Source organism: Acaromyces ingoldii (genome assembly GCF_003144295.1).
Source record: "Acaromyces ingoldii strain MCA 4198 unplaced genomic scaffold FA10scaffold_1, whole genome shotgun sequence".
NCBI lineage: Eukaryota > Fungi > Basidiomycota > Exobasidiomycetes > Exobasidiales > Cryptobasidiaceae > Acaromyces > Acaromyces ingoldii.
In genome coordinates, this window is record NW_020290247.1 from 2,257,059 (window position 1) to 2,280,904 (window position 23,846).

General features: G+C 56.9%; 13 protein-coding genes across 13 annotated transcripts; 7 read left to right on the plus strand and 6 right to left on the minus strand.

The window, feature by feature from the left end:
- Positions 1–93: 93 nt before the first annotated feature.
- FA10DRAFT_277292 (hypothetical protein) lies at positions 94–944 on the minus strand (the record flags this gene model as incomplete). The annotated part of the gene is made up of 3 exons (XM_025523366.1): positions 94–558; positions 638–708; positions 813–944. The coding sequence occupies 3 exons, from the start codon at positions 942–944 to the stop codon at positions 195–197; spliced, it is 567 nt and encodes a 188-aa protein (XP_025380688.1). The 3' UTR covers positions 94–194.
- A 338-nt stretch (positions 945–1,282) lies between these two features.
- Positions 1,283–2,773, plus strand: FA10DRAFT_257772 (hypothetical protein; the record flags this gene model as incomplete). Its single annotated transcript, XM_025519872.1, has 3 exons — positions 1,283–2,047; positions 2,125–2,612; positions 2,755–2,773. The coding sequence occupies 3 exons, from the start codon at positions 1,283–1,285 to the stop codon at positions 2,771–2,773; spliced, it is 1,272 nt and encodes a 423-aa protein (XP_025380689.1).
- A 490-nt stretch (positions 2,774–3,263) lies between these two features.
- Positions 3,264–5,613, plus strand: FA10DRAFT_226265 (urea transporter; the record flags this gene model as incomplete). Its single annotated transcript, XM_025518678.1, has 6 exons — positions 3,264–3,565; positions 3,632–4,111; positions 4,192–4,676; positions 4,750–5,175; positions 5,239–5,401; positions 5,481–5,613. The coding sequence occupies 6 exons, from the start codon at positions 3,264–3,266 to the stop codon at positions 5,611–5,613; spliced, it is 1,989 nt and encodes a 662-aa protein (XP_025380690.1).
- A 272-nt stretch (positions 5,614–5,885) lies between these two features.
- Positions 5,886–6,467, minus strand: FA10DRAFT_225365 (APG12-domain-containing protein; the record flags this gene model as incomplete). Its single annotated transcript, XM_025518643.1, has 2 exons — positions 5,886–6,008; positions 6,084–6,467. The coding sequence occupies 2 exons, from the start codon at positions 6,465–6,467 to the stop codon at positions 5,886–5,888; spliced, it is 507 nt and encodes a 168-aa protein (XP_025380691.1).
- Positions 6,468–6,572: 105 nt separating this feature from the next.
- On the plus strand, positions 6,573–7,739 carry FA10DRAFT_264136 (hypothetical protein). Its single transcript, XM_025520531.1, has one exon. The coding sequence runs from the start codon at positions 6,617–6,619 to the stop codon at positions 7,676–7,678; it is 1,062 nt and encodes a 353-aa protein (XP_025380692.1). The 5' UTR covers positions 6,573–6,616; the 3' UTR covers positions 7,679–7,739.
- On the minus strand, positions 7,718–8,960 carry FA10DRAFT_298876 (RTA1-domain-containing protein). Its single transcript, XM_025524655.1, has 3 exons — positions 8,804–8,960; positions 8,046–8,735; positions 7,718–7,973 (listed from the first exon to the last, which is right to left on the minus strand). The coding sequence occupies exons 1-3, from the start codon at positions 8,898–8,900 to the stop codon at positions 7,786–7,788; spliced, it is 975 nt and encodes a 324-aa protein (XP_025380693.1). The 5' UTR covers positions 8,901–8,960; the 3' UTR covers positions 7,718–7,785.
- Positions 8,961–9,244: 284 nt separating this feature from the next.
- FA10DRAFT_277296 (NAD(P)-binding protein) lies at positions 9,245–10,198 on the minus strand (the record flags this gene model as incomplete). The annotated part of the gene is made up of 3 exons (XM_025523367.1): positions 9,245–9,259; positions 9,325–9,737; positions 9,805–10,198. 3 exons carry the CDS (start codon positions 10,196–10,198, stop codon positions 9,245–9,247), a joined length of 822 nt encoding a protein of 273 aa, XP_025380694.1.
- Positions 10,199–10,521: 323 nt separating this feature from the next.
- On the minus strand, positions 10,522–11,648 carry FA10DRAFT_264138 (hypothetical protein). Its single transcript, XM_025520532.1, has 2 exons — positions 11,105–11,648; positions 10,522–11,023 (listed from the first exon to the last, which is right to left on the minus strand). The coding sequence occupies exons 1-2, from the start codon at positions 11,485–11,487 to the stop codon at positions 10,621–10,623; spliced, it is 786 nt and encodes a 261-aa protein (XP_025380695.1). The 5' UTR covers positions 11,488–11,648; the 3' UTR covers positions 10,522–10,620.
- A 190-nt stretch (positions 11,649–11,838) lies between these two features.
- On the plus strand, positions 11,839–13,315 carry FA10DRAFT_277298 (hypothetical protein). Its single transcript, XM_025523368.1, has 2 exons — positions 11,839–12,914; positions 12,998–13,315. Exons 1-2 carry the CDS (start codon positions 11,932–11,934, stop codon positions 13,089–13,091), a joined length of 1,077 nt encoding a protein of 358 aa, XP_025380696.1. The 5' UTR covers positions 11,839–11,931; the 3' UTR covers positions 13,092–13,315.
- A 34-nt stretch (positions 13,316–13,349) lies between these two features.
- On the plus strand, positions 13,350–14,690 carry FA10DRAFT_264140 (MFS general substrate transporter; the record flags this gene model as incomplete). The annotated part of the gene is made up of 1 exon (XM_025520533.1): positions 13,350–14,690. A coding segment is annotated over exon 1 (950 nt), but the record flags the coding sequence as incomplete, so codon positions are not given.
- A 765-nt stretch (positions 14,691–15,455) lies between these two features.
- Positions 15,456–17,059, plus strand: FA10DRAFT_283143 (FAD/NAD(P)-binding domain-containing protein; the record flags this gene model as incomplete). Its single annotated transcript, XM_025523822.1, has 2 exons — positions 15,456–16,879; positions 16,951–17,059. 2 exons carry the CDS (start codon positions 15,456–15,458, stop codon positions 17,057–17,059), a joined length of 1,533 nt encoding a protein of 510 aa, XP_025380698.1.
- On the minus strand, positions 16,916–22,105 carry FA10DRAFT_264142 (hypothetical protein). The gene is made up of 3 exons (XM_025520534.1): positions 19,329–22,105; positions 18,449–19,261; positions 16,916–18,379 (listed from the first exon to the last, which is right to left on the minus strand). The coding sequence occupies exons 1-3, from the start codon at positions 21,774–21,776 to the stop codon at positions 17,198–17,200; spliced, it is 4,443 nt and encodes a 1,480-aa protein (XP_025380699.1). The 5' UTR covers positions 21,777–22,105; the 3' UTR covers positions 16,916–17,197.
- Positions 22,106–22,482: 377 nt separating this feature from the next.
- On the plus strand, positions 22,483–23,645 carry FA10DRAFT_225588 (protein kinase A catalytic subunit; the record flags this gene model as incomplete). Its single annotated transcript, XM_025518648.1, has 2 exons — positions 22,483–23,083; positions 23,173–23,645. The coding sequence occupies 2 exons, from the start codon at positions 22,483–22,485 to the stop codon at positions 23,643–23,645; spliced, it is 1,074 nt and encodes a 357-aa protein (XP_025380700.1).
- Between the last annotated feature and the right edge of the window lie 201 nt (positions 23,646–23,846).

Here is a 23,846-nt window from a genome sequence, read left to right on the forward strand (position 1 = left end):
CTTGCAACATAGCAGATTGGCCTTGACCTTTCAAGTGTTGACGGCTTGATCAAGCGTGAGCATCGATCCTCCCTCACAGGCACTCGGCATCTTCGATGGTGGAACGTCATTGTGATTGTACATACAATACTGGTGGGGCAGCGGAACAGGACTATACTTTTACAACGTCGAGATCTCCTCGCTCCCTCTCTCTCTCAATCGTTTCTGGGCCTCTTGACATGACCCATCGAGACTTCCGAGGTTGAAGTGCTGGGATGCAGTGGCTCACCACCTTCATCTGGCGGGTCCAATGACGGCGGCCTCGGTCGCTTTGCCGGGCTTGAACCAGGTCCGGCCACTTCCGGCTTGGCCTCCTCTGCAAAGGACATTGGCCTGCCCTTTCTGCGCAACATCTGCTCCTCGTCCTCCTGCGTCAAGTCATATACCGCTTGGCCCCGGCTTTCCTGGTGATGGTGTTGGTGTGCATGATACGATGCTGACGGCGAGATGTTGCCGCTGATTTGCTCCTGCAGTTGCTGGCGCTGAAGCTGCTCACCAGCAATCGCATCAATGAGGAAGCTGCAAATGCCAATAGACTCTCGTCAGGCGACTCCCGATACGACTTCAGACTAGCATGAGGCAGGCATCTACTACTCACTCAAGCTCCTCTTGCAACTTGAGCTGCTTGAGGCTTGCCCGGCTCAGCTCCGACCTGCGCGATGTTTGTTCCTGTTGGGGTAAGGATGAAAGCGATGCTCAGTACTGTACTGTACACCTTCCTCACTACTCTCCTCCCCCTCTCTCTCTCTCTCTCAATTCCCCGTGGTACGCACAGCAGTGACAGTATCGAACTTTTCTTTGGTCTTGTTGAAATGTCGCTTGTAATCTGTCGTGGGATTCGGACCTCGCTGCTTTGTCGCTTCCTTCGAAGCAGCCGCGGTAGCCGCTGCTGTTGTCGTCGCCATTGCCGGTCCTTAGTGGTCTCAGACCGGCCAGAAGAGCATAGTGAGACCAGACCGCCTTGAGTGGAAAGTGGCGCCACGTGAATTTTCCACGACGCGTTGTTCAAAGACGTCCGCCCGCCGCTTGGACCGCTCCTCGCAAACCAACACGAAAAGCGGCAAAACGCATCGAGACGATGGCTCCCAAGACGCCAACAAAGGACGCGAGGCCGAGGGTATCAGCATCTCGAGGACGGTCATCTTTGGCACCGCCTGGGGCGCAGACTTCATCTTCGACGCGTGGGGCTCGAGGCGGTCGGCCTTCGACGACTACTTCGCAAAGATCTTCGGCTTCGCGCCTGATGGCTACAGCCAATGCATCATCATCTTCTTCCTCTGCTGGACCGGCGGTGGATTCGCCATCGCTAGACGCGAGATTGCCCTCTGCGCAGGACGACGACGACGACTCGGGCCTGCTCGACTTCAATGCCAAGCTCGATGATCTCTCCATCGAGGACAGCCCCCTCTCAGCCCCCGGAAAGGTCAATGGCGGCGGCGACGTGGTGCGCGGAGCAGTCAAGGCTAAGAAAGTGTCGAGGCCCAGCTGGGGCCCGCCGCTACCAGGAGATGGCGAGGCCGGCAAGGGCAAAATGAGATTGTTGGACGGACTCGAGGACTCGTCGGCAGCTACCAGCACATCAGCAGACGATCGGTCGGGGTCGCTAAATGCAAAGAAGGAGAAGTCACTCGGCGGGATAATGGCCGGTGGCAAGGCGGGGTCAAAACCTCGGTTCAGCTTGTTTGCAAAGCCCTCGTATCTTGACGTTGACGCAGGTGGGGGTGGGGGAACGCGAAGACGGGGCGATGAAGAGGAGGAGGAAGGTGGAGATGATGAGGGCGACGAGAGCATTCGGCTGGGCAAGGGGAGAGACGATGACTTCTTCAAGACTCAAGCTCGGCAGCAGCAGACGTCAGGGAGCCGAGGAGAGGATGCGACGGAGCCGACGCCGGCAGGCCGGGGCGAAACAAAGGAGCAGGTACAGAACCAGCTCCGGGAGCTCAAGATGATGAACGAAGTCTTTGAAGCCTATGAGGCGGCATTACGGGGAGGCGCAAATCAGATTGATGTGAGCAGCAGCAAGACAATGGAGACACTACTGCTCTTTTCAGGCACTGATCGATGATCTCACTCCTCGCCCTGCAGGACTTTTCGGAAAAGATTGCCAACACCAATTCCCTTCTCGACGTGTACATCGATCTGCTTCGTCACACCAACCGCACCCAGGCGCTTCTCCTCGATGGCGATTGGAAGGGAGCCAGCGAAGATGCAAGCGCGCACGCGCTGGCTATGGAGCTTGCCGAGCGCGAGAAGCGGCGCCGAGAGGAAGAGGCCCAGGAAGCTGCACAGCAAGCGGCGCTGCGTGTGCAGCTCGAGGAGGAAGCCAGACGCGCGGCAGAGGCGGCTGAGAAGCGAAAGAAGACGGCCTTGGGAACGGGGCGGATGACGAGAGGCACGGCACCGGTGACGAGGGGAAGAACCACGACTCTAGGTGGCTCTTCGTCGAGGGGCGCGTCCACCTCTGACGTAACCAGAGGTGCTGCTCCGTCGGCCGCTACAAGAGGAAGACCTACTACGACGACAAAGACGTCAACAACAACGGGCACAGGGGCGACGAGCAGTGCCCGAGGCCGGTATGCAAATGTCAAAAGTTCAGGCTATGGTCCCTCGCGACCGTAATCAATCGAAGGAGGATACTAAGTCCTGCGCAGAACGCAAGTCTACGCCAATCACTGCATAACCCACCAATGTGTAGTTACTACCTCTTCTGTCAAGGCCCTCAAAGAAGCAGTGATGGGTCATGAGAGATAAGATAATTGCTGCTTTGGTCCCATCACTTCCCGATTCGACATCGGTGGCTTGCGATCTGAAAGCTATGGTGCAGATTGTCAACCCAGCTCCCCGCGACGAAAGTAAGCGCAAGAGTGCAGCAGCGTCCTTGGGCGGGGATTCTTATCTCTGCCTGGCGCTTTTAGCGTGGCCTCTGGTTGGCTAGCTTTTTCTTTTTATCAGAGCAGATAGAGTTCCTTTCTTCGCGAGGGCAGCCACCTGCGTTGATAAGGCTTTTTCCTCGGTCGGCTGAGTGTCAGTTCCTTGGGGATTCTGAAGCTGACCGAGAGGCGGAAGATCATTTGAGCGTTAAACCGGTGAGGGATTCGCTCGAGTTGCCTATCTTAGCGGTTCCTCTCTTCGACACGCAATTGCATATATATAAGAAGAGCACGGCGGTGTGAGTTCCCAGTCATCTCCCCCTTGAATACCGCCTTCTCTGTTTCAACCCGACAATGGCGGCCTCTTCTGCCCAAGTTCTGCCGCCCTCGGCTGGGTGGGCTGTTGTCATTGCGCTCGGTATCGGCTTTGCCTTTCTCATGCTCGGCATCACCTTGATCCAAGAACGTTACACGTCTGTCTCGGTAAAGACCAATGAAGAGTTCTCGTCGGCTTCTCGCTCGGTAAAGACGGGCCTCATCGCCGCAGGCATCGTCTCGGCCTGGACGTGGGCCGCCACGCTTCTGCAATCCTCCACTGTGGCCTTCAATTATGGTGTCTCAGGACCCTACTGGTATGCTGGAGGAGCATGTGTGCAGTGAGTCGTTATCCCCCGGACCTGCTGCGCTCTTCTCTCACGTTGCTCACCAATCGTGCACTCCAGGGTGCTCCTCTTCTCGATGATGAGCTCAAAGACAAAGGCAAACGCACCCTGGGCCCACACCTACCTCCAGATCATCCGGCGCCGGTGGGGCTCCATTGCCCACCTCTGCTTTCTCTTTTTCGCCCTCGCGACCAACATTCTCGTGGGCGCAATGCTCATCCTCGGCGGGTCCGCCACGGTGAATCAGCTGACGGGCATGCCGACGCTCGCCGCCATCTTTTTGACACCCGTCAGTGTCGCAATCTATGCCTTGATCGGCGGCATGCGCTCGACGCTCTTGGCCGACTATGCCCATACCTCGGTCCTCGTGAGCCTCATCTTTGTCTTTGCCTTCACCGTCTACGCCACCTCGGACAAGATTGGATCTCCGCAGGCCATGTATGACCTTCTCTTGGCCGCTGAGCCCGTGCCCGGTAACGCAGAGGGCTCCTACCTTACGATGCGGTCGCTCGACGGCCTCAAATTCGGCATCATCAATGTGTAAGTTTGGACTTTGAGAGAGGGCGAGAGGGCGAAAAGAGTGTATGCTGATTTCTTGCTGTGTTCGTTCTCCGATCCAGCTGCGGCAACTTCGCTACCGTGTTTGCCGACCAGAGCTACCATCAGAGAGGCATCGCATCGAACCCTGCGACGGCGACAAAGGCCTTCATTCTCGGTGGCATCGCCTGGTTTGCTGTCCCGATGCTCACGGCCTCCTCATTGGGTCTTGCCGCGCGGGCTCTGTACGGCAAGGACCCAGCAATGGCGATGCTGTCGGCCTCTGAGATCTCCGCAGGTCTGGCTGCGCCAGCTGCGGCCGCTGCTCTCCTTGGCAAGAGCGGTGCAGCAGCTATGCTCATTCTCCTCTACCTCGCCGTCACGAGCGCGACGTCGGCCCAGCTCATTGCCGTCTCGTCTGTCGTGACGTACGACATCTGGAAGCCCTACCTCAATCCCAATGCTTCCCAGAAGCAGCTCTTCTTTGTCTCGCACGTTTCCGTGGCAGCCTGGTCAATCGTCATGGGCATTCTCGGGCTTGCCTTCTACTATGCCGGCATTTCGATGGGTGAGTAGACCTTCGGTATCCGAACCCCATCCGTGACGAGAACCGGCAGCTGACTTGAGACTTGTATAAATAGGTTGGTTGTACGTGGCCCTGGGAATCATGGTGGCCCCCGCTGTGTTCCCCATCTTTGCCTGCATCGTCTGGTCCAAGGCGAACCGCTTGGGAGCTTTGGTCGGCATGTTCACTGGCCTCGCTCTCGGCATCACCTCATGGCTCGTTAGCGCCAAGACTCTCGAGGGTGAGCTGTCGATCAAATCGACCAACGCCGACAACCCCCTGCTGGCGGGCAACCTCGTCTCTATCTGCGTGCCCACAATCATCACCATTGTCACCTCGCTCATCTGGCCCGAAAATTACACTTTTGAAGAGACGAGGGCCATCAACGCGCCCGAGGACGTAGACGATGGAGCGGCGACAAAGTCGCCCAAGGATGACGACTCGTCGCATCCGTCCACGCCAACAGACGAGAAGAAGGACCCGAGCGCGGGCGCAGCCTCGGGTGCTGATGCCACGGTGGAGTCTGGCGCCTGGCACCAGTCGCATGAACACAAGCATGTCCGAGCAGCAGGGCTCGACCCGGAGCAGCTGGCCAAGAGCTTCAAGATGTCGGTGCGCCTGAGCATTCCCCTCACTTTCATCTTCCTCATCTTTGTGCCGTGCATGGCCATCATCGCAAAGACGTTTTCGCCAGCAGGGCTGGGAGCTTGGATCGGCATTTGCATCTTGTGAGTTTCACGTCTGCCAGTCGACGAAAGGACAGTCTCTCAGAGAGGAGAAACTGACGGTTTTTTTTTTCGAGTACAGCTGGCTCTTTTGTTCGTCGTTCATCGTCGTTCTGCTTCCCCTCTGGGAGTCGCGCGTTGCGCTGGGCGAAATTGCCAAGGGCATTGCTGCGGATCTTTCGGGCAAGCGTCGCACATCCTCCCCATCTTCTTAGATTGATACATCCGACCGCTTAGATGTGATAGCGAACTGCCAACTGTATATCTTGCGCGTGTTACCGTTCTTTCTGGAAAGCGCGAAATGCCAATTTGCTTGTCGAGGTGATAAGCAGCCGCCTCTTGCATATATTCCTATCTATCGCGAGACGATACAAGTACAGAGTGGTATTGGGATGGCGACCTCTTTGCAGCTCCGAGGTCGACCTTCTCTTTGCGATTTTCCAAGCGAGACTGCTCTGTCTCTTTCTATTAGACTGAGCTCCTGGCATCAGCCCCAAGCAGCTTGGAGAGAGTAATTGACGATGAGATGACCCTCGGTCCCGAAGCATCGAAAGAGGTTTCCAACGCTATCGTCTGGCGCTGGGCTAAACGACGAATTGATGTAGGTGAACTGTGCACGCCAGATGGGCTCAGACCTTTCAGCCAAAAGAAGATTGTTGGAAGAAGGCAGGAGCAAGAGACTCACGAGCGCATCGCTCTGCTTCATCCCCAGCTCCTTTCTAAGGAATTGGATGACGGCCTGGAAGCGATTGAAAGACGTGATGCGGAAGTAGTTGTTCTTCATCTGGGGGGCGCTCCCGATTGCCTTGAAGCGAATCACAATCTTGGAGGGGTCTCTCTTCTTGTACACTTCTAGCGCGCTCAGCGAGGCGGCCGAGTACGGGTGGCGATGGCCCGAGGACGGAGGGGGTGAAGCCACGCCGCTGCCGTGGTTGTTGCTGGCGGCGGTGGAGAGCGAGGGCGTGCCAATCGCTGACGTGATGACGGAAGGAGAGCCACCGTTCCCTGCAGAGAGGGCGCTCCCCGCTGCTGCCGACGGGGCCGGCACTGGCGATGCGGACTCCGACATCTTGCCTCTCTGCGCTCTGAGATGGTGGTGAGGCGACACGCGACGCACGGACTCTCCAGGCCAAATTTTGAGTTTTTCCAGACCTCTGGCCTCTCGAATTCATAAGTTTGACTAGGTAGAGACAGGAAGAAGAGAAGAGACGTGGACGGATGGACGAAGACCCCAACTTTCCTCTGGGACTTGCCATCAAACCATCGTACATCGCGACCCATGCAGGCAGCACTGGCGGTGAAGAGGTGGAACGATGGGACCGGGACACCGAAGCCGATATCGAGCAGTACGGCATCGCAGGTCGCATCTGGGAGGCCGTCGGCCTCTTGAGCAATTACCTCGTCCCCCCCGCCTCGGCCTTACAGCAGGGATTGGAGTTCGATCCGCCATGCGGCCTGTTTGATGGAAAGAGCGATGTCAATATCGTGGAGCTTGGCTCAGGGACGGGCGTCGTGGGGATCAAAATTGCTCTGCATGCTCGACGACTTTGCGACGGCGCAGCGCACAAGAAGACGCGAGTCTTTCTGACTGATCTCGACAATGTCTGCCCGCTTCTCGATCGAAATGCTCGTAGAGCAGGCTGTTACGCACACAACGATAGCGGCGACGGCGACAGGTCCAAGACTGAGGTCTGCGTCCAGCCTCTGCCTTGGGGCTCGCGCAAGCACGCCCATCAGCTCCTCTGCACAACCGTCATCACCCACGTCATCTGCTCAGACCTCGTCTACTTTCCACACCTTCTTGCTCCGCTCCTTCGTTCCCTCATCGACCTTACTGGAGTGTCTGATACAGAGAGAGGAGAGGGCGGCTCGCCAAAGGTCATCATCGGCTATCGCGTACGTTCGCTGGTCAAGGAGGAGGCCTTCTGGAGGGCATTCGCGGCCTGGTTCAGTTTCGAACCAGTGCTTTGCAGGCGCACGATGCCTGCTAACGCAGACAATGAGCAAGACTGGAGAAGCTTTGGAACACGGGCATCTGATCGCGCTACAGGTGCAAAGGCAGCATCGCTGGCGAAGGAGGACGAGGAGGGGGAAGATGCACCGAGCTTCGTTTTTGTTGCAGCCAGGAAAAGCGAATCTCTGGACTGGCAGGCGCCCTCCGAGGATGCGCTCTTGATGGGAGGCTGGATGGACCGAAAGAGTGCTGATGCACCCGAGAGGAAGTTGGGACAAGGAATGGACGCCTTTGAGCTGCTGTTGTTCAATGCGCTTCAGGGCTAAAGACGTCGGATCACTGTATTCCTAGCCATAGACAAGCATCTCTAATATTCAAATAAGAATCTTCAAGTATAATACTTCGCATGCCGCCACAACCTCATTGACTTCTGTCAGGCCTCAAACTTGGGGTCTGAGGAGGCGCTTCTGCCCTCTACAAAGTGGAAGTCGTTTCTATTTGCGGATTGGTGCTGCTCCATAACCTCGTCTAGAATTTGCTCAAAGATGCGAGGTGGCCAGACCAAGACCCACACGAGGTTGGCCAGAGCCAGCGGAAGCGAGTCCAGGAAGAGGAGGAAAACTTGGAGGATATCTAGGTTGAGCCATACGCGGTCTAAAGAAGGAGGAGGACGCGCGTCAATGCTGTACTCACGCTCTGTGCGGTAGATATGGCCGGTGTAGCCCCCAGCCATCTCGACGATCCTGTAGACGGAGCGTACAATGACACCGATGCTGGCAAGGTAGATAGCAAGCAGGAAGAACCTAGTCGTTCTGGTCAATGTTCCCTGTCTGCTCTCCTTGACGTGGTAGAAGACCGTGATGCCAAGGAAGAGAAAGTACGAGGCGCACTGGAGCGAGACGCCCGCGAGGAAGAGTTTGTCACCAATCGCCTTTGAGCTCGCAGAAGCTTGGAGTCCGCCGCCCGATGCCTGGATCAAGAAGGTGACAATGTCGGACCAGATGAAAAAAGTACCGATCTTCCTCCTCTTTGGCAGCTTGTCATTGGGTGTCTTTGCGGTGGAAGGAGGTGACGTGATACGGAGCAGTCGGGAGAAGGCCAAGTAAATGAAGCCTAGGAATGCAGCAGGCGAAAGAAGGATGAGAAGGTTGCAGACTGCATAGAGGCCAATCGAGTACTGGTTGCTTCGGCAAACCAGACGGAAAATGAATCCGAGAGTCATTGTCAGCTCTGCGATGGGCAGAGTCAAGGTCCATTTCGTGCCAGAGTCGTTGCTGCCTCGGCGTTGAGATCGATAAAGGAGAAAGTTGGTAAAATGTGCGATGGCAAGGAGGCCAAAGACGACGGTGAATATCGCGTTTCCAGGTATCGAGAACAAGTATGCTGTCAGGTATCATTGCCTCGTTAGCTAGATTCTGGGCACCGTCACAGTTGCCAGGCACATGACTCACGCAGGACCGAGTGACGAGTTTCGTTTTCGCCAGTTGCTTGGCTCAGGACTACGCCTGCGTTGGCGAGCGCCAAGAAGAAGAAAGAGCTAATTCTCATTGTGCTTGAGAGATCGTATGCTGCTTGTCGGCCTCCATCCTCTCGACGAATTTGCCCTCCTCTTATATCTTCGCTACGATCCGGAAACAATTCATGAAGCTGCGCCCGAGAGATTCTATTCCGACGGAAACGTCACAACTTTTAGACGTGTTTCCTTTCCGTCGATTCCGCGGTGCCTGTGTGCCTTAATGCACGTCTTACCCCTTACCCTTGCGACACCGCCTCGAGCTTCTGGTGGTAGCTAGCTGAGCAGATAGTCCTGCGAACAAGAGCTAGCTCATGTCGATATCTCAGTTCCGTGAAGAAGCAAAGCACTGTACACCTAGACTCGGATCACGGAATTTTCAAACGGCCATTCCCTGGAAAGATCAAATGGTTAGAAGGCTTGCATGGATGGTGGGGAGAAGCAGCAGCATCAACTTACACCATTGACTCGCAGTACCTGCCCGTTGACCCACCGCGACGTCGGACCAGCAAAATAGACAAAGGCATCTGCCACGTCGTCTGGCTGGCCCACGCGCTGCTGAGGGTGAAGGGAGCCGATGCGATCCAGCACCTCCTGGCTCTTTCCCTTGAGGAACAGCTCCGTCGACATGGGTCCTGGGTTGAGGCAGTTGACGGTGATTCTTCGCTGGGCGCCGGTGATTGATTGATCCCTTGCGAGAACCCGGGTCAGTTGTTCTACCGCGCCCTTGCTCGCAGCATAAGGGACATAGCCCGGAGCAATTACGACCGGATGTGTTGTGACGGAGGAGGACATGAAGAGAATTCGGCCGTCATTGTTGATATGTGGCAAAAGGGCCTGTGTCAGGAACAGTGGCGCCTTGACATTGAGGTCTGTCAGGATGCGATACGGGCGTCAGAAGCGAGGTGAGTGACGACCTTTTACAAGTGTCTTACTCACTAAAATGATCGTCAAACTGATCCTCGGTGATGCTGGCGATCTCGTGCATGCCCATAATAGCGGCATTGTGGACCACAATGTCGACGTTGCCATCAAAGAAGGCGAGGCTGTCCTGGGCGAACTTCTTGGCCGAGGCCGCATCGCTCAGCTTTCCACCGACGGTGCCCAGCCGGAGATTCTTTCCGCCAGCGGCCTTTGCAGCGGCACCAAATGCTTCATGGGCCTGAATGGCCGCAATGACCTCTTCGGCCGCCTTGGCCCCAGAGCTGTAGCCGAGAACGACAGAGGCGCCGCTCAGAGCGAGCGCCTGGGCAATTCTGGCGCCGATGCCGCGGGAGGCGCCAGTCACGATGGCCTTCTTTCCAAGGAGGGGAAGTGCAAGAGGGGCTGACATGCTCTTCTGTGTGTAAGGGTGCTGCTGTTTTGTGATTGCAAAAAGGCCAGTCGCCAGCAAGTGTCTTAAATAGCTTATCGTATTTGTTCACAAGCTGTTCTTCAGACCGCTTATCGTACCTGTTCAGAAGCTGTTCTTCAGACCCAGCCACAGAAGGGACGGACCTTGCTCACATTTAGATCGGGCTCACATCTTCAGGGCAGCCTTGTGCCCTGAATTCGCGCGCTCCACTTCCAAAGTCCGCTCCACCTTTGCTGGATCTCGACCCGATGCTCCTCCACTGCTGGGATCGTCCACTGCTGTGACTCTCCACTGCTGTAATTCTCCACTGATATGATTCTCCACTGCTGAGATTAATCTGATTGCTGTGGGGTTCCCGGGAAGCACTCTAGAAACTCTAATGAAAGTGGATATCTAACTGTTCATAGACTAGGCCGGAGCCGTTCTCCACCTCCGTACCAGATGCGACCGGACATGATATGGAGCGGGCCGTCAAACGTCCACGAGGCATCTGTCTGTGCGACCTGCAAGCGAGTGGCAACGGTGTCGATGCCGTGAACAAGGGCATCAATCTGCTCGCTCGGCACCGCTTGCTTGAAGCGTGCAATTGTGATGTGTGCCGAGGGGTAGTCATAGCGGCCTTTGGGGGCCATCACTCCGGTCTCTCGCACGAGCTCCTCTGCATAATTTCGGAGCGAACGACGATAGACGGGATACGAGGCGGCCTCTGGCGAAGAGTTGAGAGGCAAGAAAGAAAGAGCCAGGGCAGATTCGTCGTAGGAGAGTGTTGCCTTATCCAGCCGAATCGGCGGGTCCGACGGCAGCCTGTCGTAAAACCGGGTTTTCCGCTGTCAGCATTTTGCATCGTGGGAAGTATTGGTATTGTTCAAGAGCTGTCTGACTCACTCTGTGAGAAAATTCAGAGCCTCTGGCTTGGAGAGATGCCCGACGATCGTTTCAACAGTATACTGCTGGTCCGGAGCGGCGACAAGCCACTCGAGGACAGTCATGTGAAGCAAGTCCTCGGGCGCGTACCAGAGCGCATCCCGTGTCTCACCAAGGGCTTCTTTAATCAGCCCCTGCACCTCGATAATCCATCTACGCATTTCGCGGGGTGGGCGCATCACAATCGTGACCCCCATACGCACATCTCCCTCGCCGTGTTGCTCGAGAATCGGGTCGGGATGAACATGTTGCTGCGAGAGAATCTTGGCGCGTTGAACCTCCTGGCGAGCCGTCCGGTGCTCCTGAAAGGTAATGCGTTCGCCTTTTGTCATGCCGATTGTCATGCCGATCTTCACTGGGATGTCTTTACTTTCCCCTCGCGCACTTCTCCTGTCATTGGTCCCGGTGCTATGATGGCCTCGGCCCTAAGAGCCTGCCTTTTCGGCTAAGTGTGCTAAGGTGTGCGCGGGAAGAGAAAGGGATTGCCGGCTTTGGTCAATCTACGAAGAAATGCATTATCGCCGAGCGAAGCGGCACGCGCTTTAGAATAAGTTCACAGACATGCAACGAGGTCCGAGGCCCGCGAATCTGGCGATCGGGCTGCATCTGATCGGGGGAAAGTTGTTGAACTCAGAGAAAGCGACGTGTGCGTGCGATTCGGAGTTTTGCTGCATATAAATGTGATGTGGATTGCCCTCTCTCGACGGCGACGTTCAGGTCTGCAAAGCAATTAAGCAGACAGGGGAAGAGGCAAGCAAGCAAACAAGCAAGTAAGCCAACAAAGAAACATGACGACGCAGCAGAAAACTCTCTTCCTCATCGGACCGGGCTTCATCGGCGGGACGCTGTTGCAGCACCTGAAGCAGCGCCGGCCCGATCTCAAGCTGACTGCTCTCACGCGCCGTGAGGAGCAGGCAAAGGAGCTGCAGGACCTTGGCATTGAGCCTATAAAGGGAGGGCTCGATGATGCATCAATCATCAAAGAGCACGCCAGCAAGGCTGACATCGTCATCCACGTGGCCACTGCCGACCACCTCGAGAGCGCACTGGCCGTCGTCGACGGCATCAAGTCACGGGCTGACAAGAGCAAAAAGGTCGTCTACATCCACACCTCGGGCAACAATGAGCTGGCGCAGGCGGCAAAGGGACTTGAGAAGGCCTCCGTCGAGGACAAGATTCTCTCTGACAGCCAGGGCGACGAAGCGATTGAGAAGCGGCTTGCTTCCGATGCGCCTCATCGCCAAGTCGATGGGCCGCTCCGCGAGCAGCTCTTCAATGACGCTGCGGAAAAAGCCAACAACGCTAGCACGACGGTCATGATGCCTCCTCTCGTCTACGGCATCGGTGCAGCGCCGTGGCACCGCATCAGCATCCAGGCGCCTATACTCGCCCGCGCCATGATGCAAAATGGCAACACCATCGCTCTGGACCGCGCCGTCGCCGAGTACGCCTACTGGGATGCCGTGTCAGTGCACGATCTCAGCGAGGCCTTCGTCGTCCTCCTCGCCCAGCTCGAGAAGCACACGCCGGGGGAGTCACAGCCGTCGCACTACTGCTTTCCCGCCGAGCCCGCGCCCTTCCCGTGGGCTGCTCTCTTTGATGCCATTTCTTCGCAGCTCCAGAAGCACGCTCACCCCGCTGGCCAGGCCTCGCCGAAGGTCCTCTCTGACAGGGCTGCATTTGAGGACTTCCTTGGCGGAAAGGAAACCGGTTTCGCGCCTGTATTTGGCCAGATAGTCTTTGAGCGAGACAACTGCTACACCCGACCTGAGTGAGTACCCATAAGAAGGAAGTATCTTCTTTGTTTTCGAAGCTGAAACTCGGTTGATTCTCTTCACTTCTCAACTCACACAGCCGTCTTCATGCGCTCGGATTCAAGCACAAAGCAAAGGGTGTCGTCGACTCGGTCGTCAACGGCGGCGAGCTCGAGCCCTTGATCAAGGAGTAGGGCAAGCGTCTTCTTCTGACAGAGCTAATAGTTTCAATAAGCGATCAGTATGAGGGAAACAGAGTATGCATCCCCCATAGATACATCGATGATAAAGTAAAGCGACTTCCAAATTAGCCAGTGATGGAATGGTTGAAGATTGCTGGTGTCTACAGACATGGATTGCGCCGTACGTGGTCCAAGCGCTCGCGTTGGCTCGCTCGGGCCACGCGCGTCAAGAAAGCTGAAAATTGAGAGCTCCCAATATATATAATGCGGCCCCGTCTTTCCCCCTTCTCCTCTGCAGAGGTCAGTCGGGCGAGCCAAGGAGTGTCAACGTGTGGCGACACGAAGCAGACCTCGCGGGGCTTGCGGAAGTCGAACCAGCACGTTGAAAGGCGGTTCAATCTGGTGACGAGGGGCAGGGCCCGGTTCTACGCAAGCAAACATTATGGCGAGGAGCGTTAGAGACGAGGATGATGATGAAGAAGAGAGGCAGGCGCTCCTTCATCCCACAACTCTCGCACGAAGGCGCAATGGGTGGGCTTCCTCACCGCCTTTACTCCTCGTGCTACTACTGACCCTCTCGGCGGGCTCCAATTATGCCGAGTCCTGTCTGGGTCCCCTCAAGTCGCTCCTTGTCTCAGAGCTGAACCTCACGAACGCCCAGTACGGTGTCATTTCATCGGCCACGCAGCTGTCCAACACCGTCGTGCCCCTCTTTTGCGGCCTGTGGATCGATGTTCACGGCGCTTCTAGAGTCGCCCGTCTTGCCACGCTCTCCGTCGTCCTTGGCTGCCTGGGATCAGCTGTAGCTCTCGAGGCCGGGAGCTACCTTGGCCTCGTCGTCTCGAGAATGGTGCAAGGACTCGGCGTTGTCGCCGTAGACATGGCCGCGGTAAAGCTTCTTGTTCTCTGGTTCAGAGACGCGGGCTGGCTGGGCTCGGCCATCTCCATCGACTTTGCCTTTGCCAGACTCCTTGGCGTTGTGGGCAAGGCGACTGCCGTGCCCATTGCCTCTTCCTGGTCGTCGACTCCCAAGACGTCCAGGACATTTTGGGTAGCCTCATTTGTCGCTTCAATTTCCTTTGGCGCCTCGATTGCCTATCTCGGCCTCGAAGACGAACCGCGATACCCCCGTACCTCTTTACAGACACAGACACAGAGGCACACACGCGCCCGCACGACCATGAGGTCTGCATTGACAGCGCTTCGAAGCCTCCCTGCCTTTTTTGTCGTCATTGCTGCCACGCAGTTCTACCAGCCCATCGCCGTCTTCAACAATCTCTCCGCCGACGTGATTCGGTGGAAGGGTCAGTCGCCAAGGCAGGCCGGCTGGACATCGAGCCTTGGCCAGGTCGCGCCCATCTTTGTCGCCCCTTGGCTCGGCCTCTTCTTTGACAAGCACGGCCACCGAATGGAGTGGGTCCAGAATAGCTAGAAAACTTTTTTCTCGATAGTTTCTTTCTCACTTCTCTTCTCTGGGCCCTCTCGTTGCAGATTCGTGCCGCTCACCGCTTTTCTGCTGGCTACATGCATGGCCTTGCTCGCATACACTGACCTTAGCCCAATCGTGGCCATGGCCGTCTTCTCGGTGGCCAACGCCATCAATACTCCCCCGTACCTCTGTTCATTGGCTATCCTCCTTGGCCAAAAGAGCAAGACAGGCGAGCACGGCGATCACGGTGGCGAAGGAAGAAGAGGAGGAGACGAGACATTTGGCTTTGCTTGGGGTCTCTGGAAGTCTCTCATGTCCTCGTACCAGATCATCATGTACACGACCCTTGGCCGTCTTCAAGACTCGACACCTGGGAACAAAGCAGGGGGAGAGTCGTATCAGTCGGTCCTTCTCGTTCTCTTCGTCTCCAAGTTGGCCGAGCTCGTCTTCGGCATCATTTACGTAGTCTTGGACCGCAGGTACGCCATGGGCATCCTGGCGTCCAACGAAGAAAGACGCCAGGAGATTGAAGAAGAGGTCAAACACAGTCACCGGGGAGCTCGAAAGTCGGCGCTGCTCTGGCCGCAGAGATGGTCTAATTGGTGGGCAGTCATCCACTTCGGTGCCTCCATTGCTGCCGCTTGGATCCTCTTCTTTGTCTTTGTCGTCGCTTCGCATTCTCCGGCGCACAAGCCTCTTTAAAGCCAGGGAAACCCTATAGAGGAACCGCTTCCTGTATTGCACGTAATGTTTCAATTTGAGCAAACACAGAGCAAGACCCCCGCGCGCTGAGCGGCAATGAAGCCGATTGGGCCGCATCTTGGCACCGTCACTTTCTGCGTCAAGAGCGGGCCTCAGCGCGGACAGCGGGCGGTCAAAGCGCCACGCAAGCAGGACTGCGCAACAGTCGCTGAGATGGACGTCCTCGTGACTATCCCCCCATCACCATGTCCCCAAACAACACTTCTCGCAAACCAAGGGTTGCCATCGTCGGTGGCGCCATTGGCGGTTGCCTCACAGCGTTGGCGTTGCGCGACATAGCATCGACCATCGTTGTGATTGAGCGTGCTGCCAATCTGTCCGAGATGGACCTTGACCTGGGCGGAGGAGGTATCACGCTCTTTACCAATTCCGTCGATCTCCTCTCAAGAAGCGACTTAGTTCAGCCCGGTGGCTTGACCGCGGAGAGCCTGCGCGTCCCCAGCAACGCTCAGACAATCGTCCTGAGGGAGTGGTACAGCGGCAAAGAGACGAACCGCATCGAAGCGCCTGGCGAGCACTGGTCCCTCCATCGCAGGACATTCATCACCAAGCTCTACGAGCTGGTAGAACAGCAGGGGCGTTCCGAAGGAGATCACAACGCCCAGGTCGAATTTATTTGGAACGTCAACGTCAGACCTGAAGATGTCGACACGCTTGCGGGCACGGTCAAAGTCGGCAATGAGCGCGTGGTCAAGGCCGACATCATTGTCGGCGCCGACGGCGTCAAGTCGGCCGTTCGTCGCGCTATCCTGCGCGCCTCTGGCTTCGGCACTCCCAAATCTGTGCCAATTGGTTTCAGTGTCATCCGCTTCAACCAGCCAGACTCATGCTTGAGCCAAGAGACGAGGCGTCTCATGAACCTGCAAGACTGTAGTAAGCCCAGTCAGGGAGAGCGCTTCCAAGGCGAACAAATTGCTGTCGTTCACGGACCATTCATGCGGTCGGTCCACTACCGAATTCGCGACGATGGCCTTTTGAATTCGGTCGTCTACATCCCCGACGACATTGTGCTCCGTGATAGACCTGGCCTCGGCAGGTCCTGGCGGAGCCAAGTCGACGGCGAATTTATGAATAGTCTCGTCGACAAACACTATGCGCCCATGCTGCCCGGTATGGCGGACATGTATCGTCAGGCCGATGGTGCAGGTGTTTGGCAGCTCCGGTCGATGCCAGCGCTGCCAACATGGTCGCATGGTAAGGCCATCATCATTGGCGATGCCGCTCATCCCATGGCCCCCTTCCAGGGTAGCGGCACCTCGATGGTCATTGAGGACATCGAAGCTCTGCGTCTTCTCCTCAAGCAATCCCTAGCTGGCCCACCGGCGATGGACGAGGCGATCCGCAATACGTTCGACTCTGTCTACAAGGTCCGCTTCCTCCGTGCCTCCATCGTCCAGACCATCTCTGATCGAACGCCATTCCAGCGTGACGTCCTCGACCAAAAGCAAAGGGCCTCTCTGGAGATGGAGGGAAATCCTAACAACATGGGCTCTTTGATCCTCAACGAGGATGGCATGCCCCTCCACGAAGCCTACAGCAAGGCCAGGAAGAGAGTCGAAGAGGCTGTGGAAGCAGAGCGCTTGGACCTCGATAGTCCGATCATCGTTCAGTGAGTCAAGGGTCTCAATCGGACCAACTCTTTCTCTTCCTGAATTGAACTTTGTTGCTGTTCCCACGCAGATGGGCCATGGTGTACACTAACGCAGATGAATGGCAGAAATCTAAAGAGAGTCTCATTCTTGACGACGAGCACGACTTGTGGCGCAAAGACGGTCCTAGCCGGACGTAGCCTCAAGTACTGTTCTTCGTGCCTTCACAAGTCAACTGTCTCATTGTGCCCCCTGTTATCAGTGAACCACAGTTGTACATGATGATTGGAAGGACGTTTGGAGAGGTTAACAATGCAGCGCGAGTAGGTGAGCAATGGCTAATCGAACAAGGGCAACGCCCATACTTTGACAAAGCCCCAGACAAGGGCGAGGTTGAGCACGGCCCAAGGCAAGTCAAGCTTCACGAGGCAGTAGACCCAGAGGGTGCCTAGGGGCGCGATGCGTCTCGTCACAATGTCAAAAGTTGACTCGGTGTACGTGTAGACGAAGCCCATGCCGACCGCGAGGCTGAGCGTTAGGAAGCCGAGCTGGGATGTCCATCGCTGTCGATTCTCGCCGTCGTCGTTCATGATCAAGAAATTTGATCGTCGCGGGACGGGAGGTCGATCTCGTACTGACGTATACCAGATGAAGAGGACGAGAAGAGGAAGCGTCCCAATGAGCCTGCCGAATTCCCTCAGTGGAGTGGGGTGCATGGCGTACTGCTGCTGGATCATGATGTCCATGAGCAGATAAAGGAAACAGAATGGCATGGACCAGATCAATGTATCCAGCGTCGATTCCAGCGCGGGATTCATCTGTGCGTCTTCGGAGGCCCGAAGCAGCCTGTCTGCATCGTCTTCTCCGTCTTCGGAGTCCTCACCATCGGACGAAGAGTCGGAGTCTGCTACATCGTCGCCTGCATCTTGCTCCTTCTGATCATCGCCGTCTTCGATAATTTCTTGAATACGAGGCCCGTCATTCAGGCTGTTCTCCTCCTCTTCCTCTACTTCGCTGGGCGAGTCGTAGTCGATCCATGAGGGCCCCAGATCCCTACCCGCCGCACTACTGGACGGAGCTGCTGGAACAGTTCCGGCCCCAGGAGGGACAGCCAAACTCGCCAAACCGCTTCGGCTTCCCTTTGGCCTTCGAGCAGCCATGGAAGGTGAAGACGGCGACGATGGACGATGCGGGCTTGGTGGGAGAGAGCTGGAAGGAAGCGAGCTCGATCTCCTCCGGACGAGTGAGGGGGCCACAAGGGGAGGCAAGAAATGCCTAAGCTCCCAGATTCGGACGTCTGAGTGAGAGTTGGTCACTGCAGCTCCGCCAAGCCGAGAGAGGGCCGACCTGGGGCGCGAAGAGGAGGCAGGCATGGGGCTGGCTGAGCGTGCGCGCAGACCTGCAGCATGCGAAGCTGATCTGCCAGCTTCAAGAGCGGTACGACTACCAGAAGGAGCCAAGCTTGTCCCTCGTGAACCCCGTTTCCGACTCGAGTCGCCCTTGGAATGGGATCGGTGAATCTGTCGACAAGGAAGAGGCATGGCTAAGTCGAGAGAAGAGGTTACGCGATCAGCGTCTGCGCTACTCACCCGACGATCGAGGAAATTCTGATCGCCCATAAGTTGCATGACGTCGAGATCCTTGACGTCCATTCCTTCGCGGGCCAAGCGGGCCAGACTAGCCATGGCGCCCGAGAGAGCGCTGTAAGATTGCAGAAATCTTGCTCCTCCACTTTGCGCCCCTGCTCCACCGCCGTGGTTAGGGCGTGCCCCTCCCGGTGTGCTTGTCGGACCCGCAGCAGTGATTGCCTTGCGGCTTCCAGAGAGGCTCGGTGGCTTGTCACCAGAGATGGAGCTTGCTTTCTCCGCTGCACCCTTTTCGAGCTCGTGGTGAGACATGGAAGGTGAAAAGGTAACGAGGAGCCCTTTTGGTCCAAACGTCGCTCCGCATCGACGCGGCGGAATGCGAAGGGCAAGTGGGGTCGCCACGGCCTTGTTTGCCATCTCTTGCTCCTCGACACCAGCCCGAGCTTCGTCGTCTGTCTCGTCTTCGAGATCTGTTTCATTGTCTGGACTGTACGCCATTGGGCCAGCCTCCCGCGACGATTCGCCCAGGAGGAAGCGAATGCAAGCTTCGCCCAGCACGGGCGTTCCCGCCTTTGTCTCCGTACTATGCGAGCTCCTGCGCAGTGCTGCGTATTCACCCAGAATCCTTGAAAGGTTCTTGAGGAGAAAAGCCCTCGTCTTGAGCGAGACAGAAGCATTGTGCTCGAGTTTGTACTTGGGAAGCTTGGTTGGGTAGCTGCTTGGATAGGTCAGGGTGAGGCGCATAAAAGCAGGCGAGTTCTTGTCAGCCCAGGGCCCGTAACATGAGACGATAAAGGTGCGGGAGCTAACGTCGATCTGTGTTGGTAGGGCATATTGTTGTCAGCACAAAATCTGAGAGTTTGGTACGTGTTTCTCAGCGTACCTTCTCAAAGGAGACACCGTGAAGATTCTTGCTGATGGCCACGATTTCCTCGCTTACGACCTGGGCAGCATCTTTTTGCGCCTCATCATTCCCCTCGCCTGGCGCGGGCAAGTTTGAAGAGCTTTCCAGGCCAGCGACGCTGCCTGCCATGGAAGTGAGACCCGGACGCTCATCGGCCTGCTCGCCCATTCTCACGCCTGCGATCCATCCTACCGCGTCCCTTCCGCCTCCTGTGCCGGGCATCTTTGTTCCTCCCGTCTTGCCCAATCGCCATGCACCCCCAACCCCATGGCCAGTGCTACCCCGCGTCATGAAACCCGACGATGCAGCGGCGGCAGCAGCGGCTGCCGCGGCCGCCTTTTTCCTTTTCTCCTTTCTCCTTTTGTGTTCTTCAGCATCGCGCTTGCTCTTGCCGCTGTCTTTCGTCTCAATTGACTCGCTCAGCGGTCCCATTCCCTTGTGCCTTGATGTTGAGGTTCGCGACTGTCGAGAATATCGGCCGTCGCTTCCCAGCTCAAAGGCTGACGACTGCTTGCGAAGGCCGAGAGACGCCTTGCTTCTTTGCCCAGTTCCAGACGCTGATGCGATCGCCATGGACGAAGTACCCAAGGACAAATCACCGGCGGAGCCCTTGCTGCCGCTGTGTCCATAACTAGCGCCACCTTGTTGCATTCGACCTCCGAGGGATCCGCCAAAGGTGGCGCTTCCCTGCTGTGCACCCAGGCTGCTGGCCAGCCTCAGATCAAGGGGACTGCTGCCCGAAGCGTTGTAGCTAGTACTGTAAGGCGGCGTACCGCTCATTCTTGTGCTGCCGCTGCCGGGTAGGGTTCCTCGGGCGCCGCCACTGAGGAGTGATCTGGTCAGACCAGCTGGGGGAAGGAAAGAAGTGCCTGTGGCGGGCGTGGCGCCATTACTCGAAGTGGCCGACAAAGTGTTGTTGCTCTGAATCGGAGACGAGGACGGCAGAGCATTGCCATCCAGAAGCATACCACCGTCGCCAGCCGCATCGGGAGACACAAGGGGAGGAATACGGTAGGTGATGTTGGCTGCATTCGCGCGAGTCTGCAACGTTCGAATGGGGTTACCTGGACGGTGCCCCACGGATCTCGTCATCTCCTCCGTCACGGGCCAGAGCCGCAGCGTCTGGTCTTTACTCCAGGTAATGAGCTGGAACTGGCGATCGTCGTGCGATCGATCTGAGCCTCCCCTGGTCCTGAAGAGATACTCCTTGACGATGTCCTTGTGGCCTTCGAAACGATGGACGGGCGCCTCTGGCTCCTCCTCGTTCCACATGCTCAGCGAAGTGTCACCCCTCTGAGGAAGAGTCATGACACCATGGCCAAAGGGCAGGTTTCTGGCTCGCCACACGGGCGTCTTTGTCTCGATGATTGTCTCGCATTCGGTTACCAGCTTTCGCTGGCCAATTGCTCTTTGCGAAGCATCGCTCGACAGGTCCCAATACTTGACACTGCCGTCGAGGCTACATGTAACGAGGCGATCGAGGCCCAACGACGTGTCTCTTGACCAGTCGATTCCGTAGATCCGACTCTCGTGAGCCTCGATTGTGGCGAGGGGCAAAGCCCCCTTTCGATCGTCCCAGATGAGCACCTTGTTGTCGCACGATGTCGCCAAGCGATGCGGCGAAGCTCGATTCCACTTGACCTGCGTCATGGCTGCGTTCCATGCGCTGTACCCTTGACGGGGACGTGAGGGCTCCCGAAGATCCCACGACCAGGTCCATGTGTCGATGCTGCAGCTGGCGAGCACCTCGGGATGGAAGGGGCTCCAATTGATGTCGGTGATGGCTCTCGTGTGGGCATGGAGGACGTGCGAGATGGATGAGAGCCGTGAGACACTGGAGCTTGCAGTACCGAGATTCCGATGATTGGGATGGGGCAGGGTGCTCGTCGCTGAGTTTCCAAAGGTGGCCGCGGCCCCGTCGTGGGATGAGGAGGTCCTTGTGCCTGACGTCACAGGCATCGAGAGCACGGGCTCGATTCGAGGAGCCGCCGGCCTGTCGAGGTTCCACACCAGGAGCTTCTGGTTAGAGGTACTGGCCACCCAGTTGGATCGAAACGGGTGCGGGTTCCATTGGACGTCGGCGGGCAGCCAGACGGTCATGTGGGGCAGGAATCGGGGCTGATCGTAGGGATTCTCTAGGTCGAGGATGAAGAGGCCCTCCCTAGCAGCCAGCACCACGTCGCGATTGGCTGGTGAGATCGACATGCTCCCCACTGGCTCGTTGAGCGTGATCTGGACCGGCTTGAAGAATGTCGTAGTGTTAGCATCATTCTCGTCGCCTTCCTTGGACGGTCCTGCCTCATGTTGCGCTTGCGCGTCGCGGCCAAGTGCCCGGATCGTCGCTGCGCTGACTCGACGCTCATTATCGAGGAGCGATGGCTTCGCGGTCTTGGGCGGCGAGTAGTGCGCCACAACATCCGCGGCCATGCCTGCTTTCGCTTTCCGTCCTGCCTTCCTGCCTTTCGGCCTGCCTGCGTACCCTGCTTGCTTCTTCGTCTTGATCTGCCCACCTCTGCTGTCCTCTGCTCCGTATCTATTCAGCAGACGCGAGGCCCGTGCAGAAAAAAGACCCCACGTGGCTAAGCAAGGGAGGTCCTATCCCTGTCACGGGAGGGTCGGGAAGCGACCACCTAGGCCCAGAGCCTGTGAACAGAGGGCCAAGAGCAGCAGCGCAGGCCGGTCATCGGTGTAGTCTCTAGGCACGGCTGTTGACGACGACGCTAGCGGCAATTGGGGTCTGCTATCGCTACCTTCTTTTCAGGCCTCGAACAGATCGAGCTTCGAATAGCGCGGTGAAGCCGGTCCCGTGGATTCCCTTGCTTCGTTCCACTAGCGCATTTTCCGACATTCATTCCGTCTCGAGTCTCACGAGAAACATCCGACGAATCCCACTACGCCAGCCTTAACCCTCGCACGTTCGTCGCTCCTTTGAAAGCTTCTTCAACGCAACACACACACTCTCTCTAATAGTACACGAACCCCATCCGTCCTTTCTTTCCTCAGAAAGGAAGAAGAAGCCACGATGAATCAGCAAGGTCAGCTGAGCTACAACGCCGATCCATCTGCGCTGGCCGCCATGCAGGCCGCGGCAGCCTCAACCTCAGGTGGTGTCAGCGGGGCTGGCATGGTGCCCATGGTCGTCTCTGCCGATGCAGCGGCTGCCAATAGCGCCGTGACCGGTGGGCCAGGTGCCGTCAACTCGTCGCTCAATGCCGTGCCTGCGACGCGAAGAAAGCTTTCGGGTCGCTATGCCCTTTCCGACTTTACAGTGGAGCGGACGCTGGGGACCGGGAGCTTCGGCCGGGTTCACCTCGTCCGAAGTCGTCACAACATGCGCTTCTACGCTGTCAAGGTACTTCGCAAGGAGCAAGTTGTTCGAATGAAGCAAGTCGAGCATACAAACAGCGAACGAGCAGTCCTCGAAGTGGTTCGACATCCATTCCTCGTCAATCTCTGGGGCACCTTTTCTGATCCTACCTTTCTCTTCATGGTGATGGATTTTGTCCCCGGTGGCGAGCTCTTTACGCTCTTGCGCAAGTCCCAACGCTTTCCTCACCCCGTCGCCAAATTCTACGCGGCCGAGGTGGCCTTGGCGATCGACTACTTGCACCAGAATGGTTTCGTCTACAGGGATCTTAAGCCCGAGAACATCCTCCTCGCTGCCGATGGCCACCTCAAGATCACCGACTTTGGCTTTGCCAAGTACGTTCCGGACGTTACCTGGACCCTTTGTGGTTAGTATTCCTCTCCTGTCCGACAACACATTCCTTAGCAGCGCAGAGTGAATGCTGACACTGCCCCCACGATGTCCACCTCCATCCAGGCACACCCGACTATCTGGCGCCCGAGATTGTTTCATCAAAGGGCTACAACAAGAGCGTCGACTGGTGGGCGCTGGGCGTGCTCTTGTTTGAGATGCTGGCAGGCCACCCGCCATTCTTTACCGAGGACGGCAACCCGATCAAGCTCTACGAGAAGATCATCCAGTGCAAGGTCCGCTACCCGCCCTACTTTGAGCCAGCAGCAAAGGATCTCCTCAAGAATCTCCTGACGGCTGATCTGTCGAAGCGTTTCGGCAACCTGCACAGAGGCAGCAAGGACATCTTTGGCCATCTCTGGTTCGCTGAAGTCGACTGGGACAGGCTCTACAGGCGAGAGATTCCCGCGCCGTACCTGCCCACCGTTGCTACCGACGGCGATGCCAGCCAGTTTGAGCGCTACCCGGAAAACGATTTGGCAGAGTACAACATGCACGACCTTCCCGACATGTACGGCGGTCTGTTTCCTGACTTTTGATTTTACACTCCTTTCCGTTCCTCTAGAGTCCTTTGTCAAGTCGCATCTCGCATCACCAACGGACTTCTCTCGCTCCTCTTGTTTCCCTCTCCTCCCGTCCTGCCTTTTCTTCTCTCTGTACAATCTCTCCAGTCTTCGTTTATCAAAAGGTGTAACCTTCCGGGATCATTGAGGGGATGCTTAGCCTCGCTGCCTGAACCT